This window comes from Pelodiscus sinensis, chromosome 9 (genome assembly GCF_052426305.1).
Source record: "Pelodiscus sinensis isolate ZL-2025 chromosome 9, ASM5242630v1, whole genome shotgun sequence".
NCBI classification, from domain to species: Eukaryota; Metazoa; Chordata; order Testudines; family Trionychidae; genus Pelodiscus; species Pelodiscus sinensis.
The window spans coordinates 39,499,832-39,516,585 of NC_143060.1; the positions used below are offsets into that span (position 1 = coordinate 39,499,832).

A 16,754-nucleotide genomic window follows, 5' to 3' on the forward strand; every position below is an offset into this window, starting at 1 on the left:
TGTTCTAATACCTACCATATAATTGAAGCAATAAACAAGTCTATAGTTTCTGGAATCAGGTTCTTTTTCTCCTTTCGTAAATACCGTACTATATTTGCAATTCTCCAGGCAGCATTTGGCCCTACATGATTATATGACAAATAATCTCTTCCATCTCAGTTACATTCTACAACATCTAGTAATGTTTGAAACCTGAATAAGGGCTATGCTTGGTTAGGGGCAATTTTTACTTTATTAATTTCTAATTTGTAGTGTGATTTAGTTAATAGGTATAATTACAGATTTTATGAATGACAACCTTAAATGAAATATAAAGATTTGCACATGCACACACAGAGATCATGGTAGTCTGAATACTGATGAAGTGAAAAACCGATCAGGATATGAATCTATTTGAATAAGCTTTTTAAAAATATCTCCCTCTCCATCTTGCATGTTTGCTTTATGGCAAAGAAAACAGAAGCAAATTATGCACATTGAGAAATTATATTGCTTATTATGTCCCTTCACCTCCTTTGTGTAACTACCAGGTCTCCAAAGATGTACACACTCTTTAAAATACAGAACTATTTTCACATAAATTACATGACTGAGGTGCATTACATGTCTCATTAGTACAGCTTATACAATAATCCAAAGTATGTGCCAAATAAAACCAGCAAAATCTAACAGTTAAATTAGAATGAAAAAGGTTTCATAATAAAAAATGTTAATCAGAATCAAATAAACCATAAAAAGATATGCAGAATGCCATCACTCACCAGCCTTTGATAGGTATTCGACACATAAATAATTATAATTAACCTTTTTACGTGTCTAGTTCCTAGCACTTTTCTGGATCACTTAAATTCTTTAAAGCATGTCCCAGAAATGCACATTCCTTGGAAAATCAGAGATTCCTGAAGAGTCATCAGTAATACTACAAAGGCTGTAGTGATTCTGGTACATCTCATAATTTGTTATCTGGAGGGCATATGTGAGTTTAAATGTTTCTTCATATTTTATACTTTATAAACTAAGGACACAAATTTACCGTTATATACACAAGTGAAACTTTCACTGACTTCACAGAGAATTGCACAAGCCTAACTAAGGGCATAAACTGACACAGGGACAACATAAATTGAGCCTCAGATATTGAGCAAACATTGAAACATTTCAATTTTATTTTGATGAATTAAGCCTTACATAACACAGTTTTACGTGCCTTGAACAATTTGGGCCCTGTATAAATAATAATGATAATCAATGTTCCATCTAATAAAATCAATATTGTTACTACTATAAAAAATGTTCTGATCAGTTTTACCTCCTCAGGAACAGCCCTGATATTAGTGAATCCCTTTCTGAAGACCACAAATACACGGCGAGCTCCACAGCGTAAAGCAGATGTTGCACAATCAAAAGCAGTGTCTCCTGCTCCAAGTACAATCACAGTTCCCTGTATCAATGGCAATGGAGAGTGACAGGCACACATTCCTGGATGATGAAAAGAAAACCCCATTTTCAAGTGAGAACCATTTCTGCATGACAACTGAAAAAGATACTTGCACTCAAAGCAGTGTAAAATTGCATCTTCCAGTTTCCAAGCATGGAGTGTCACTATCAAATTATTCTGCTTCATTGAAAGACAGTTATATTCCCACTTTTAAGATATGCTCATATATGTAATTTCATAGTCAGTACCCTTAGCAGCAGTGCCTGCCCATCATGGAGGATTATAAAGTACAATACATTTTTTAAGAATGTAGGCTCTATTATACTGGATTCAATCAATTTGAGGTCATCAACTCAAAAATTAAACTTTTGACTAATTTCATCAGATTCATTATTCTCTTAAGTAAAAACCATTTTTATAGTTTATAAAGAGTGACATTCTGTATATTTCTAACATCTTTTGATTTGTTTATTGCCCTATTGGATAATTTAATAATATTAATTTCTTAGCCATATGAACTAAGTAATTTTTATAAAAAAGACTCTGAATATATCCTGGTTATGGCATAGTTACCATAAAATATTTGATATTGCAGCCGGACATGTGGAAGTAAAATTATTAATCTTGCAATAATTTCTAGGGACCTTGTTCTGAACTTATTCTGTACTGGTTTTCTGGAGACTTTATTTGCAAAAAATGAAAGAGAGAGAAGACAGACCATCTGAGTATTCATTATGCAGGGGACTTTACTTGATAAGTCAGTTGTAAGAGATTCTTAAGTGAAACTGAAATGCAGTGCATGTGCTTGATATTCTGGATTGTACTTTAGCATCAGCTTAAATGTAATTAACTGCTGATTAGAGAAATTACGGTAATTTTTAACATTATACCAGAAATAATATAAATCTATAATCTCAATGAGTCAATGACAGTTTCACTCTGAAGTATTTGTGTTGACCATATAATCAGTGTTCTGTATCTCTTAACTTAGTGCTATACAAGTTGTGAATTTTCACAGGAAGGGTGCAGAAGCACAAATATAAATTTCTTTAAAGAAAATAATTTTAAAAATTTAAATTCACAAAAGAAAAACAAAGATATCCTAATCTCCAAACCCCTTCCCACTTAAAAAGACATACCATACGCTGCAAGGCCTGGTCATTTTCCCATGTGTCTATGACAAGGGGATCTGATTACTTTACTACGTCTGTTTCTGTCTAGAATAATTTATCTCCCAAGTGAATTCAGTCCAATGAAAGGTGGTAGATTGACAGCAATGGAAAATGAACTCCTTTATTTTATGAAAAAACAAGCAGAATATGGGAGATGACAGTGCAAGGAATGTCTATGACACAATTCCAACATGCCTAAAAATACTATTTTAAATGAGCAAGAAAGAACTTTAGTCCCATCAGATCTTGGTTTCTCTCAGAGATAAGACCTGAGTCCTGCAAAAGGGTGCAAAGAACTGCCCACCACAATAACTTGCAGGATTGGGGCCTAAAAGTTAATAGGAATGTTCACATGTCTAAACATTGGTGGGAAATGCATATGTAGATATTTATATTTCACACACATTTGTTTTTAATATGGAAGGCTATTTCTTGGAACCAATTTGTGGGAATATAAATTCATAAGCAATGGAGCTGAAAATTGAGTAATAGTTTTGGTGGAGTGTTTCAAATGGGGATAACTAATATGTATATTTATTTGTGGGTGAATCTAATCACTGGAGAATTATCTTGGAACTAAGAAAAAATATTTTGTTGGATGACTAAATATTATTTTTGAATTTTGTGTTTTAAATAGCATGAAGATCTTAGACCCTTGGGCAGACACTAGAAAAAGTAATGTTGTAAAAGAAATACATTTATTAATGTAGGATACCAAATATCTAGGCAGTATGGATGAAAATATTTTAGAGTGATCTGAGAAACTGAAAAATTGGTCTGTTTCCTCAAAGTTTAAACTTAACCTTTTTGGACTAAATCTAATAACATTTATTTATCATCTAGAAAATACAATATACTTCCTCAATGAGAGATGGTTTTTTAATGCACATGGATCCTGATCTTGCAAACATATATATATATATATATATGTGTGAATAACTAAGTATTCAGATCATCCCACTGAGTTCAGTTTTGTGTCTTATAATATAAATCTCTGTATTTTATAACTGTTTCAAAGTGATAGTTTTAGTTTTGTATGGTTTGATTTTTATGTATCAATACATGTTTTATGGTTTTATAGTTCTTCATCACATCTATTGTAATCAACTCTTTCTCAGTGATTTCCTTCCTCCTATTCCCCACATTTTTTATTCTAAATTTATTTCCAGCTTGAGAAAATGGACAAAAGTAATCTATTAAACAGATGAGGGATGGAATAGAGAAGAGATCATTTTTTTCTTTCTGCGACACTTCCACTTTGTACTAAAAAGGGATAACATAAAATTTTACTTTTATAAGCAGGAAACAAAGCCCCTGCAATAGACATTTGAACAAGACGGTGTTTGTGGGAAACTGATAAATAAGCAAGCAGCCACATTCAAACCACGTGAAGTTTCTGAATGATTTTCAGGTGTAGTGCCACGTAGAGCACATGGAACTGTTCCATTCTGTAGGTGATAATGGCATAATTATAGTATATAGATTGTATTGCATATAAGCCTGGAAAACTAAATATAGAAATTATCATTTGACTAAAACACCATCATATACTGACATCCCAAGTCAAGCAGTATGTGATTTTATTTCTAAAAAGGACTATTCTTAATGTTTAGACAAGCATGGTGCTCTCCATAACCTATGTAGACCAATGTATGTTCATTTTTTCAGGCTGGCAAACCTTTATTCAAGTTTTCATGAGCATCTTACATTTATTAGAAAAGTGTGTAAATGTATCAATGATAAACATGATGAGCCTATGTAATTTATCCAAATATAATTTAATTAACATTGATAAAATGTATAATATAGCATATAATTATTTATAGTAATTTATAATCTCTATATACAAGTGTGTGTATATATATATATATACACACATATACAAACTTCATTTTCTTTGTTGTAGAATTGTAATCAGATTTTCATTGATTTATAACCTCCCCAGTTGACTTTCATCATCCCTAAGGGGACTGTGACCCTCTGGTTGAGAAACAGTGACCTAAATCATACATCTTTCTTCATCTACATGTACCGTTTACTTGATATACCACTGTATAAGTGTCTGTGTGCTATGGGACCCCATTAGTACTAATATAATTGCCAACCCTCTATTAAGCACATTTAAAATGATATATTATAAAATGATATACTCACACACCTGGTTTACTTGCCATTGCTACCAGTGGTAGGAAGTCTTTAGATGTGTAGAAACCTTGATCCATTCTCAGTCCTTGGAATATACCATCTTTCTTTGGCTCTGGTAAACCTGGTACATATAATTTTAAGCAGGTAATTTAGAAAATTTCACAGTTTGAGAAACAATAGTTAAGTGGGATGAACAATTTCAAAAACCTCCAAAATACCAACAACTTTACCAAACCACCAATCTGCAGGTCTATTTTTCTGAAACACCACAATGCTAACCAGTAAGTTTAATCAATTAGGAAGGTACATAAGTACCAAAAGTATTGACTTGAGGACATTTGTTCATCATCATCACTGGGCATAAGTATCAAATGGCATATCTACTTGAAGACATTTGTTCATCAACATTAATGGCTGTTCTTGATTTTTTTCTGGAATCTCCGAGTTCTTATTGGTCTATATTTATTTATGGTTATTAATATCATATAGTTTTACAGCAACAATATGTAATAAGGTAGAGAGACTTGACAATTAAATCAAAAGATTGTGCAGTTGGGTAGCAGAAAATATGGATTAGATGACATGGGAGTTAGGAAGTTATTTTTCATCCAAATTGAATGAAATAATGTGACATTTTCAACAGAAGTCTTGACTTGTATATCCGAATTAGCATTGATCTAGTTAATAATTGTAAAATAATTAGTAATTATATAGTATAGATAATTTCAGCATATTTTTTCATGGGAAAATACAGACTCAAGAAAATTGAAACTGTTTATAGAAAGAATTGGAGTTGATGAATTTCCCAATCTGAAAAAAGAACGGGGGTGGGAAGTTACCTGTTCACTGTTCATTTATGAATATGCTGAACATCATTGGTCCCAATACACATCCTCACAAGACCCTGCTATTTCTCTCTCTCCACTATTAAAACTGACCATCCAGACCTATCCTTTGTTTCCATGACAGGACCTTCCAGGACTACTTAGTTTGCTTAAGAGCCTTTGATGAGAGGCCTTGTCAAAAGTGTTCTGAAAGTCCAAGTTGTAACATTACTCAGGTACAATCTGGACTGTTGAGTAGCTGTGTCCCCTCAATTCTCTAAGGGAGCATCTACACAGCCGGGCTTAACTCAAAAGAAATTACACAAACTGAGCTACATCATAGGTTATTTCAAAATAGCTTATTTTGAAATTGGGAGCATCAACACAGCACTTATTTTGAAATTGAGCACTCTTCCTCTGACTTCCCTTACTCCTCGTACAATGAGGGTTATGGGAGTCCTAGTAAGAAGTCCTCTATCTTGACAGTATTTTGACATTATTTCAAAATAACTGCCTGCTGTGTAGACGTGGACTAAGTTATTTTTAAATAATGTTGCTGTGTAGTTGCACCTTGATTGGATTATATTGCAGAGGGTTACCAGCAAATTCCCAGTCCTAGATTTGTCCCTAGAAATCTGGATCATATACTGTCCAGTACCTTTCTTGCCTATACAAGCTCACAAAAAGTCTGTTGTTTCATTAACAGAAAATGATAAGCGCAAACTTCATTATTTCAACTGAAGTTTTCCAAATACTTCAATCCAAGCACACAATGGTTTAGATGAAAAGAAAATTAATTTACTACAAAGAGATAGATTTTAAGTTATTACAATTAACGAGTCACAAAAGTCCAAATTGGTTATAATGAAATAAAAGGTAAAATGCAAACTAATATTTCAAATGTTGATGCCACGAGCAGAGGTAAGTGGAGAGAGATAATTTTGGGCCTCTGTTCCTCATTTTTATAACACTTTCTCCTCTATGGGCTTGCCTTCACTGCACCAGGGACTGACACTGCAGCAATTGACGCACTGGACATTGATTTATCACATCTGCTTAGATGTGATGAATTGATTTGAGAATGTTCTTCCATGGACACCTGTACTTCACCAGGATGAGAAGAATAGCCGGCGTCCATGGGAGAGCAGCCCCCACTGACCTTCCTGCACACAAGACACTACAGTAAGTAGGCCCACTTCAGCTACACTATTTGCGCAGCTGAAGTCAGGTAGATTAGCTTGACAGTGGAGGTTAGTGTAGACAAGGCTTTTGAGAATCAGCTCCAGCTGCATACAATCAATGGCCAGGCTGTTCTTTTGCCAAGATGAAAATCACCCACTTTCACCTTTCTTTTAGCCAAAGAATGGGCCCTTAATGAAGTGATAGTCCATTTGATTTTGTCAGCACTTTTGTCAGCACTTTGAGACTTTCTTTTTTTTTTTTGAGAAACTGATTTGTGCTGCTTCCCCAGATTTGAAATAGATCTTAATAATATCATACAGCAGACTCTTATAGCTTTACATACAATGTTGCCACAGATTTTAGCAGGATAATAATGATCAGCAAACTATGAGTTTTCAAATGATACCTCAAAAGACATTCTTTGTACAAAATGTATCACAGTACTGATGAACATGGGTTATCGCAGGGCTGCTCAACATGTCGCCCGGAGGCTGCATGCAGCCTGTGGGTGGGATCCTTTGAAAATGGCCTCCACTGGAAACACTCTCCACAATGTCAGAGCATCTCCCAGGCAAGATGAGCACTGAAAGATGCAAGTGGACGGGCTGGCTGGAACAGATGGATACAGGTTTTTGGCATTTTTAGCCCCCAGGAAGGAGGCGCTGGGAGTGCTGGGGCATTGTGAGAAGTGCAGGCTGCTTAGCCTTGTGGGCAGAGCCTGAGAAGTGCTGATTGACTCACAGTGGCCACATTTGAGTCCGATGCCGTGGCTAAAGGCTTAATCTTTGTATTCATGCCCATTAATGTGAAAAGCTATTTGCATATATTGGCATGTTCTGTGAGTATCATTGTGGCCCTCTGGGCTTCCAAAGTTTAGTTGCCCTGGCATATAGCATCACACTAGAATATTATATCCACTGGATCACCCTTGTACACATGTTTCTTGACACCCTCAGAAAACTCGAACAGATTGATAAAATATTATTTCCCTTTAAAAAAGCAAGGACACTCTTCCCCAACATATTGCATTCATTTATGTGGCTGATCATTCTGTTCTTTATTATAATTTTTACCAATGTTCCTGGTACTGGAGTAAGGACTGACTGGCCTATAATTGCCAGGATCATCTCTGGATCATTTTTGTGAAAAAATCAGCACTACAATAGCTATCCCTCCAGTCATCTGGTACAGAGGATGATTTAAGTAATAGGTTACATACCACCATTTGTAATTCTGCAATTTCATAACTGAGTTTCCTCTAAGATAAATATGACCTGGTCCTGGTAACTTATTACTGTTTAATTTATCAATCTGTATCAAAACCTTCTTTATTGACACCTCAATCTGGGACAGTTCAAAAGATATCACCAAAAAGAATGGCTCAGATGTGGAAATCTCCCTCATCCAGTCTACAGTGAAGATGGAAGCAAAGAATAAATTTAGCTTCTCTGCAATGTCCTTGTCTTCTTTTAGTGCTCTTTTAGCACCTCCATCATCTATTGGCCCCCAATAATTGTTTGAAAGGCTTCCTGAATCAGATGTACTTACACGACTTTTGCTGTTTGTTTTTGTGTCTTTTGCCAGTTGTTCAAATTCTTTTTTGGTCTGTGTAATTATATTTTTATACTTAAAATGCCAGAGTTTATGCACCTTTCCATTTTCCTCAGTAGGATTTGACTTCAATTTTTTAAAGAATGGCTTTTTGTCTTTAATTGTCTCTTATACTGGGTTGTTTAGATTTAGTGCTCTTAGGGCATGTATACACTGCAGGGCTAAAGCCAAAATAAGCTATACAACTTCAACTACGTCAACTGCATAGCTTAAGGTTGAAATAGCGTATTTCAGCTTTTGATGCTGTCTATACAGCAGGAAGTCCAAGGAAGATCACTCTTCCTCCAACTTCCCTTACTCTTTGTAAAATGAGTCAGAGTAAGAAGTCCTTCAGCTTGCCATTATTTTGAAACAATGGCTTGCAGTGCAGACACACTGTTTGTTATTTTGGAATAACATTAGTTACTCAGAAATAACGCTACTGTGTAGACATAGCCTTTGTGTTCTTTTTAATTTGGGCTATACATTTAATCTGAGCCTCTATTATGGTTCTTTTAAAATGTTTCTATGTAGCTTGAAGGAATGTCACGCTTGTGACTGACTGTTCCTTTTAATCACAGAATCACAGAACATTAGAACTGGAAGAGACTCAAGAGGTCATCAAGTCCAATCCCCATCCACATAGCAGGACCAAGCACCATCTAGATCACCCCTGATAGATGTCTGTCTAACCAGCTCTTAAATATCTCCAGTGATGGAGATTCTACAACCTCTCTAGGCAATTTCTATTCCTCATCTGTGCTTAGTTTTCCTTTTTGAAATTAAATGTTGTTGTGATGGGTTTCTTTGGGATTCCCTCCCCCTCAGTTCAAAAATGTTAAATTTAATTACATTATAGTCACTATCACTGAGTGGTATAGCTATATTCATCTCTTGGACCAGATATTTGCACTACTTAGGTCTACATCAAGAATTGTCTCTCCCCATTGTGGGTTTCAGCAATAATTGTTACAAGACGAAGAACTTCTAGACACAATTAATGACTATCTCAGCATCCTATCCTGATGTAACCAGTCAAAATGAGGATACGACAATTACCTGTTTCCATAACTGGTGTTCTTCTAGCTATGTCGCTCATGTCCATTCAACATAGGTGTATATGCTTGCACATACATTGGTGCTATAAGATTTTTCCTTCAGCATTACCTGTAGAGCACCAGGTCCAGCACCCCAAGGAGTGGTGCACACATGCCACACTATATAGGGCACTCTCCAGACCCTTCCCTCCTCAGTTCCTTCTTGCCAGAAACTCTGACAGAGGGGAAGAAGGGTGGAGTGTTGAATAGTCATGAGCAACACATCTTGAAGAATACCAATTATAGAAATAAGTTTTCTTGTATGAGTGCTTGCTCATGGCCATTCAACATAGGTGACTAAGTAGTATCTGCTGAGGTGGGAGTTTCAAGGGCATGCAGACAGCAACACTGCTCTACCGAATGTCACATCATCCCTAGCATGTGGTTGGCTAACTCCACCACCAGGTAGTTTGGTGCGGGGTGAGTATACAAATACTCATGATCCTTGGAGGGCACAAAGTAATTCCTTTCCACCCTCTTGGAGATAGATAGGATGAATGAAGGAGTCTACCACAAAGCCTTGGAAATCTTGGCTACTCCTTCATGTAACAGCAGCTAGTACCGGATGGCCAGGGACCCCAAAGAGGGAGTCTGAGGTCTCCTGTAATTCCTCCACTTGGAGATTCAGGTTGGTTGTCATCCTCATCACAAAGTCCTGATGGACCTTCATGTCATCAGGCAGGACCACTGGAATGGGTGCCGCTATGGCTTCATCTGGTGCTGGCTTGGCCCAGTTTGGCCACTTCAAGTGATGTGGGCTGATCATCCATTTCCTCTTTCAACTGAGAAGTAACTGATCTGGTTGCCTACAGTGTACACATCCAGACAGGGGCACCAAAGGGGCCTCTGATGCTCTAGCCACCGATCAGGAAACCTGGGGCTAAACAATTGTGTTGGCCACTGAAACCACGGGGAGTGACTTATATAGCACAGCATGCGTGCGCCACTCCAGGGGGCACTGGACCCAGTCCCTTATGGAGACTGCTGAGGGAAAATATTCCAGCATCAGTGCACTTTGCGAGCATACAGACCTATGCTAAATGGAGCACTTGAAGAATTAAGTAGAATTCCCCTTTACTATTGGTGTTTCTATTTTTGGAGCCTTTCTAATCTCCCTGAGCATTTCACAACCTCCAGCACCATCCTAGTCAGGTGGTTGGTATCATACTATCACTATCACTATCCTCTTATTTTTTCAAGCATGGACTCCCCATCCATAAACAAATCCTAAAGAGAAATTAGACCTATTTATGAACTAGGAGTAAAATTAAAACAATGATTTGTATATGGCTGAACTACTCAATTGCTGTTTTAAAATCACCCTGGAGAACCATGTGCAATGAAAGTAATGAATACAATGACCCAGATCCTGCACTATAGCTATGGAGTCTTCACTGATGCTATGCAGAAAAGGTGGGTACAAAGCTAACTTTATTTCAACTTCGCACTCCAGTTCTGGGGTTGTCTGAGTAATAAACTTGTCCCTTCTGTGGTTGATGCTGGCTGCCTTGGAGATACCAGTGACAACTCCTGAGCTGACAATGAAGTTGGTAGAATTCCATTAGGCAAATCCTTTTCCAGCTAAGTTAAACTAGCCTAATATTTCCATATCTCATGATTTCATTGTTAATAATGATATCCTGTGCATTTCTTAGAGTTCCAGCTCCTGGAGTCAAGTGATTACATGACAACGTCAGCTTTCATTTCAAAAGAGTAAGCATTTTAAGTAAATTTCTAGCACTTGTGGCTGCCAAGAAAAAAGACTGAAACAAGACCTGAATTAATTATAAGTGTTTAGAAACCAGAAGGAAAATTATATATGTCTCAAACTGTCATGATCTTTTTTATAAGGCACGATTAATGATTATTGAACATCTGTGACTAAAAATAGACATAGCTAGATGTTGAGAAAAAATAGGTAAACAAATACTTATGCAAAGTCGGTGTCTAATAGTTTAGAACACCTGAACATCATTCTTCCTCTGGAAGTAAGAAAATTTGCTAATGAATAATGTGTAATAGATAGTCTGAGGTTCTGTCAGTTAATTGACGGGAATTTATTAAAAGTACATAAAATATGTATATGAAATGGATCTAAAAATTGTACAGATCATGAGTGCTTTCTCCCCTGCTATTTGTAAGTTTTTTATCATTTTAAAATAGGTGCTGCAATAAGCAGCCCTACAGCATTGTACTTTCTTCTAACTCTCGGTTTGTAAGCCTCTGCCCAAAAGGGAGGAAAGAGTTATGGGAGATCTGAGCCATGGCTGCTACTGGGTTCTACACTACCAGAGGCGACATTGCATCCTCAATTCATGTGCAAATCTCTCAGTGACATTAGCATGAGTTCCAGTGTGAATTCAAAGCAGTATTTAGCCCTAATCTGTCACACACCCCTTCAGCTCCTGACAGGCCTCTGCTGCTTTATTTACCTGTGCGTCTGTAGATATAGGTGCTTATAGATTATTTTGGCTGCGGATCACTGCTCCTGGCCAATGAGAGCTGTGGGAAGTGGTGTAGACCAGGACACCATTTCCAACATTCTCATTGGCCAGGAACAGTGATCTGAAGCCAGTGGGAGCTGCAAGCACCTGTATCTTGGGAAACACAGGAAACTACAACAGCAACCCACCAAGGGCTAACTTTAGTGAATATATCCAGCCCACAGGCCATTTATTGCCCATCACTGCACAAGAAAGGTACAATTTAAAAAAGCCACCAATGATAGAAACAATTTAGGGCAAAGTGACTATTCAGAAGAGAAAGAGGATTTGGAGACACTATCCATCCAGGAGAAACACTCTGAAAATACATTGAAGAGATGCCTTAAACCAGTGGTATTCAGGCCTTAGTAGTTCAGGAGCCAAAATAGCAATCAACATTATCCAGAAGAGTCACAGTAGTGTAAATTAATTGTTTCATGTACTATACATTATTCTCACGTCAAAATATCTGACAAAGCATTATTATTTTATCAACTACAAATTTGTTAGCAACACAGCAAAATCATCCTGACTGGTTAATAACTTAGGCTATGTCTATACTACAGAGTTGTTTTAGGGAAAACGACCATTTTTCTGAAAAAGTTTCACTTTTCACTACAATCATATTCTTTCAAAAAAAATTGAAAGAACAGAGGGGTTTTTCTGACATTGGTAAACCTCTTTCTACAAAGAGGAAGCCTTTCTCCAAAAGAGCTCTTTCAGAAAATGGCGCGTGTGGACGGGGCTGAGAGAGTTCTTTCGAAAGAAGAGAAAAGAGGAAAAAGCACAGGAGCCTTGGTGGCCACTCTGTCCATAGTAATCACAGCTTAAATGCAAGATAGCATCCATTGAGAGTGGACGCTATCTTTTGGGAAAGCAGATCGCTTTTTCAATGCACTTTTCCAGTGTGGATGCTCTCAGAAGTCTTTTTGGAAGATCTTTTCCAGAAAAGCTTCTTCCAAAAGAAGCCTGAAGTCTAGACTTAGCCTCTGACAGACTAATAATTAAATCACATAGTATTTTAACATCATACGCTGCAGAGTGCTACAGAAGATACATTAAAGAGATATATGTGCCTTGCAAGCTTCAGTCTGAGTGTCACTACTTTAGAGAGAGATTGTGCTCCAATACTAAGGTACAATAGCTACTGGCCACCCAATAAGTAGACTCTTTTTTGGGTACATCTAGACTACAGGCTTTTGTCAACAGAAGCTTTGTTGACAGATACTGTCTACAAAGCTTCTGTTGACAAAGAGCGTCTAGACGACATCCAGTTCTGTCGACAAAGCAAGCCGACATGACAGTGTAGATGCAAAGGACAGTGTAGATGCAATAACGTCTTCTGTCGACAGAACTCTGTCTACAAAAGGCATTATTCCTCGTAGAATGAGGTTTACAGCCATTGACGAAACTGCTGAGTTCTGTCAACGTTATGTTGACAGAACTCAGCGGCAGTGTAGACACAAGTATAGTTTAGTTGACAAAACCCTGTAGTCTAGATACACCCTTTGGAACTACATCAGGGTATGTCTACACTAGCCCCTAGTTCGAACTAGGGAGGCTAATGTAGGCATTCGAAGTTGCAAATGAAGCCCAAGATTTAAATATCCACGGGGAGTAACGGTAGTTCGAATTAGATATCCTAATTCAAAGTACCTACTCCGTGCCATGTGTAGCCGCGGGCACAGAGTTCAGACTAAGGGGGATTTAAAAATGGCGGTGCCCGGGAAGATGCAAATGAAGCCCGGGATATTTAAATCCCGGGCTTCATTTACAACTCCGGTTGCCTACCTAGCTCGAACTACTGAGCTAGTATAGACATACCCTAAATGACACAAGTTCTGGTCAGTATAGTCTCTCCACTCAAAATCTACCTAACAAGTCATCAAAGAGACCCTGTTGTTTAGTATTCCCTGATCAGAAACAATCATTCATCTCCAAATTCCCTGCCTGTAACATATACCAAAGCCTATCAATAATGTCTTTCACTGCACTGAGGAACACACATTGTAGGGGAGTTTCTGGAGGCAGCAGCTGCGTACTTTCATGGTTGCCAGTGGTAACAGTTGGATGGAGATGGGGGATTAAGGGTGTAAAATCACTGTTCAGTGTCAGATAGCTTCAATATAATTTTACTTTCATTTCCTTTGTATTATCACTTAAATTGTTAACAAAGATGTTTCAGTTAAGTTCTCTGGGTTTTTTTTCATTGTGGAGCTTTGCACAGCAACAGTTATTTTACTACCTAATTGTCAAGAACCCTTTATAATTAAAAATTAGCAAATTCATGGCAGGGAGAAAAGGGTTTGTGGAAGGAATGAAATGGCTTGCATTTCCATGGCACCAGACTTTTAATAAATCACAGGCATGTGCTGTGAATTCTGCTTATCCCTCTCATACCCTTTGAAAATACTTTTCACTTGTGCACATTTTGCTTTCCAGGTATGACCAATGTAACTTTTATTTACATACAATGGAACCTCAGAGTTACAAGTACCAGAGTTACAAACTGAGTGGTCAGCGACACATTTCATTTAGAACCAGAAGTGTGTACTCAGGTAGTAACAGAAACAACAACAAAAATAGAACAGCAAATATGGTATAGCACTGTACTTGTTTAATATACACAACTGAAAAAATAGAGGGAAATTTCAAAAAAGATTTGACAAAGTAAGAATACTGTTTCTGTGCTTGTTTCATTTCAATTAAGATGGTTAAAAGCACCATTCTTATTCTGCATAGTAAATTTTTAAAACTGTATTAACTCAATGTTCAGTTGTAACCTTTTGAAAGAATAACCCTAGTGTTTTGTTCACTTATGAACAGCCTCTGTTTCCAAGGTGCTCACAGCTCTGCGGTTCTACTGCACATATACTGAATACTAGCTTTAAAACTTCCCTTTAAAACAGGAACAAATGAATACTACCTCCTCCCAGTGAATGAACACAAATCCTGAGGGAATTAGACAATGTCTGTAGAAATGACTCCTCACTCATGCCCTGTATCTGATCAGGGAGTAACAACTGTGAATTAATCTTGTGGGGAGGAGAGGAGAAATAGAGCTCTCTTCCTTTGAGAGGTCTTGCAGCTGAGTACAGACTCAGGGACAGGATGGTACTCACTGTCTCCCTCCTCCATGCTCCCAGGGGTTCCAAGTAAATACTTTTTGTCGGGCATCCAGCATGCTTCACCTTGGCAGCAGTGGACAAGGGAGGGAGGGACAGGTGGCATCTGGTAGAGGAGGAGATGCTGCCTGTGCCAGGTCATTCTGACTTACTGTAGACAAATAGTTCTCTTTCCCTTCCTGGTACCAGGCAGGCTTGCAACCAGCTACCTATATTGCCCTTCCACATAGTTCCCATTCATAAGGGGAAGGAAAAGATAGAGATTGGAAGAGGAGTTGAGTTTTTGCACATCCATAAATGTCATTAAACTGTTTCCCCCCTATCCAGGCCCTTTAAAAACCTACCAAACTTCTTCTCTCCTTTTCTACCCTGATTTTGTTTGTCCCAGGGACTGCCACTGCCAGCATGACTGAGAAAAACACAGATTCAGGCAGGGGTGCAGTGACTGCTTGTTAATACTCTGTTATTGCTTCCAATAAATGTTTTACACTGGTTCATAGGATTCAATGAAATAATTGATTTGCAGCTGTATCTTGATCAGGGACCAAACTGAGGTGGAGTGTAGGTTAGTGTATGGAGGGAGCTGGCTTCAGGCACATATCACTAGAGACAGATAAGATATTTCCAAGGAGTGCAGACTGCCTTGTAACTTCCCAGCCTCAGATACTAGTTCTTGCCATGGCCTAGGTTCTTCCCTAAAGGACTCCTCACAAGGGATGCCTGACCTGGGACTGCTGAGTAGAGATCTCAGGTAACATGCTTCATTCCCTCTCGGCCTCCCCTGACTTTCTCCAAAGTCCCTGTTGCCTCCCTGCCCATCAGCAGTGTCTTGATACAATGAGGTTGCTGGGGTCAAGGTTCAATACTTGTGGCCATGGAGTATTTGGATTCAATGCTTGTGGCCATGGAGAGCACCTGTCCAGGTCATCAGAGCAAGGGAATGCATTAGATTCCCTCCTGGAGTGACTGACTGAGTGACTGGTACAAGTGCCCAAGGTGTTTCATGTGATCCCAGCACTGGGAGAGAGTCCAGTGAACATGAAATCTCCAGGTACAGGAGGCTGTTTCTGCAAGTTGTGGAAACCATACTCTGAACATGCAGTGATCAGCCCTCAGATGTGCTCTGGAGATCAGGTGGCAGCTCTTCTGAGCATGCTCCATGATCACTGGGGCTGACCAGTACAGTTCAAGGGAGAACTGAAAGTGCTCAGCACTGATTGCCAGTACTGCTGGGAATGGGGGGATCAAGGACAACTGTGCAAACGACAGGAATAATGGAATCATGCCAGAAGACGATTGCTACCATCCACACTACACTGGGTTGAGCACCATGCCGCAGCAGAGGCATGTATATACCCACATCCCTCTGGCTTTCACACACTAGATTGTCCTTCTAGAACTTGATTCAAGAATTCGGATGCAGACAGTATAGGGTTGATGGCACAAAAGCCCATATGTAACCTTGTACTCTTCTCTGTCACATATGTATGGTGACATAAGTGTGTGTCCTGTGGCACCTTATAGACTAACTGAAGTGTAGGAGCATAAGCTTTCGTGGGCAAAGACCCACTTCATCAGATGCATCTGACAAAGTGGGTCTTTGCCCACGAAAGCTTATGCTCCTACACTTCAGTTAGAATATAAGGTGCCACAGGACTCCTCGTCGCTTTTGCAGATTCAGACTAACACGGCTACCCC

At 38.4% G+C, this 16,754-nt stretch overlaps 1 protein-coding gene across 5 annotated transcripts in view; it reads right to left on the reverse strand.

The window, feature by feature from the left end:
* DPYD (dihydropyrimidine dehydrogenase) overlaps positions 1 to 16,754 on the reverse strand; it is a 675,852-nt gene that overhangs the window by 281,290 nt on the left and 377,808 nt on the right. For all 5 annotated transcript variants that reach the window (XM_075936591.2, XM_075936588.2, XM_075936587.2 and 2 more), the window contains 2 exons: positions 4,769 to 4,876; positions 1,310 to 1,479 (listed from right to left, as the gene is read on the reverse strand). In XM_075936591.2, coding sequence (XP_075792706.1) covers positions 1,310 to 1,479; positions 4,769 to 4,876 — 278 coding nt within the window. The remainder of the gene's footprint in view (positions 1 to 1,309; positions 1,480 to 4,768; positions 4,877 to 16,754) is intronic.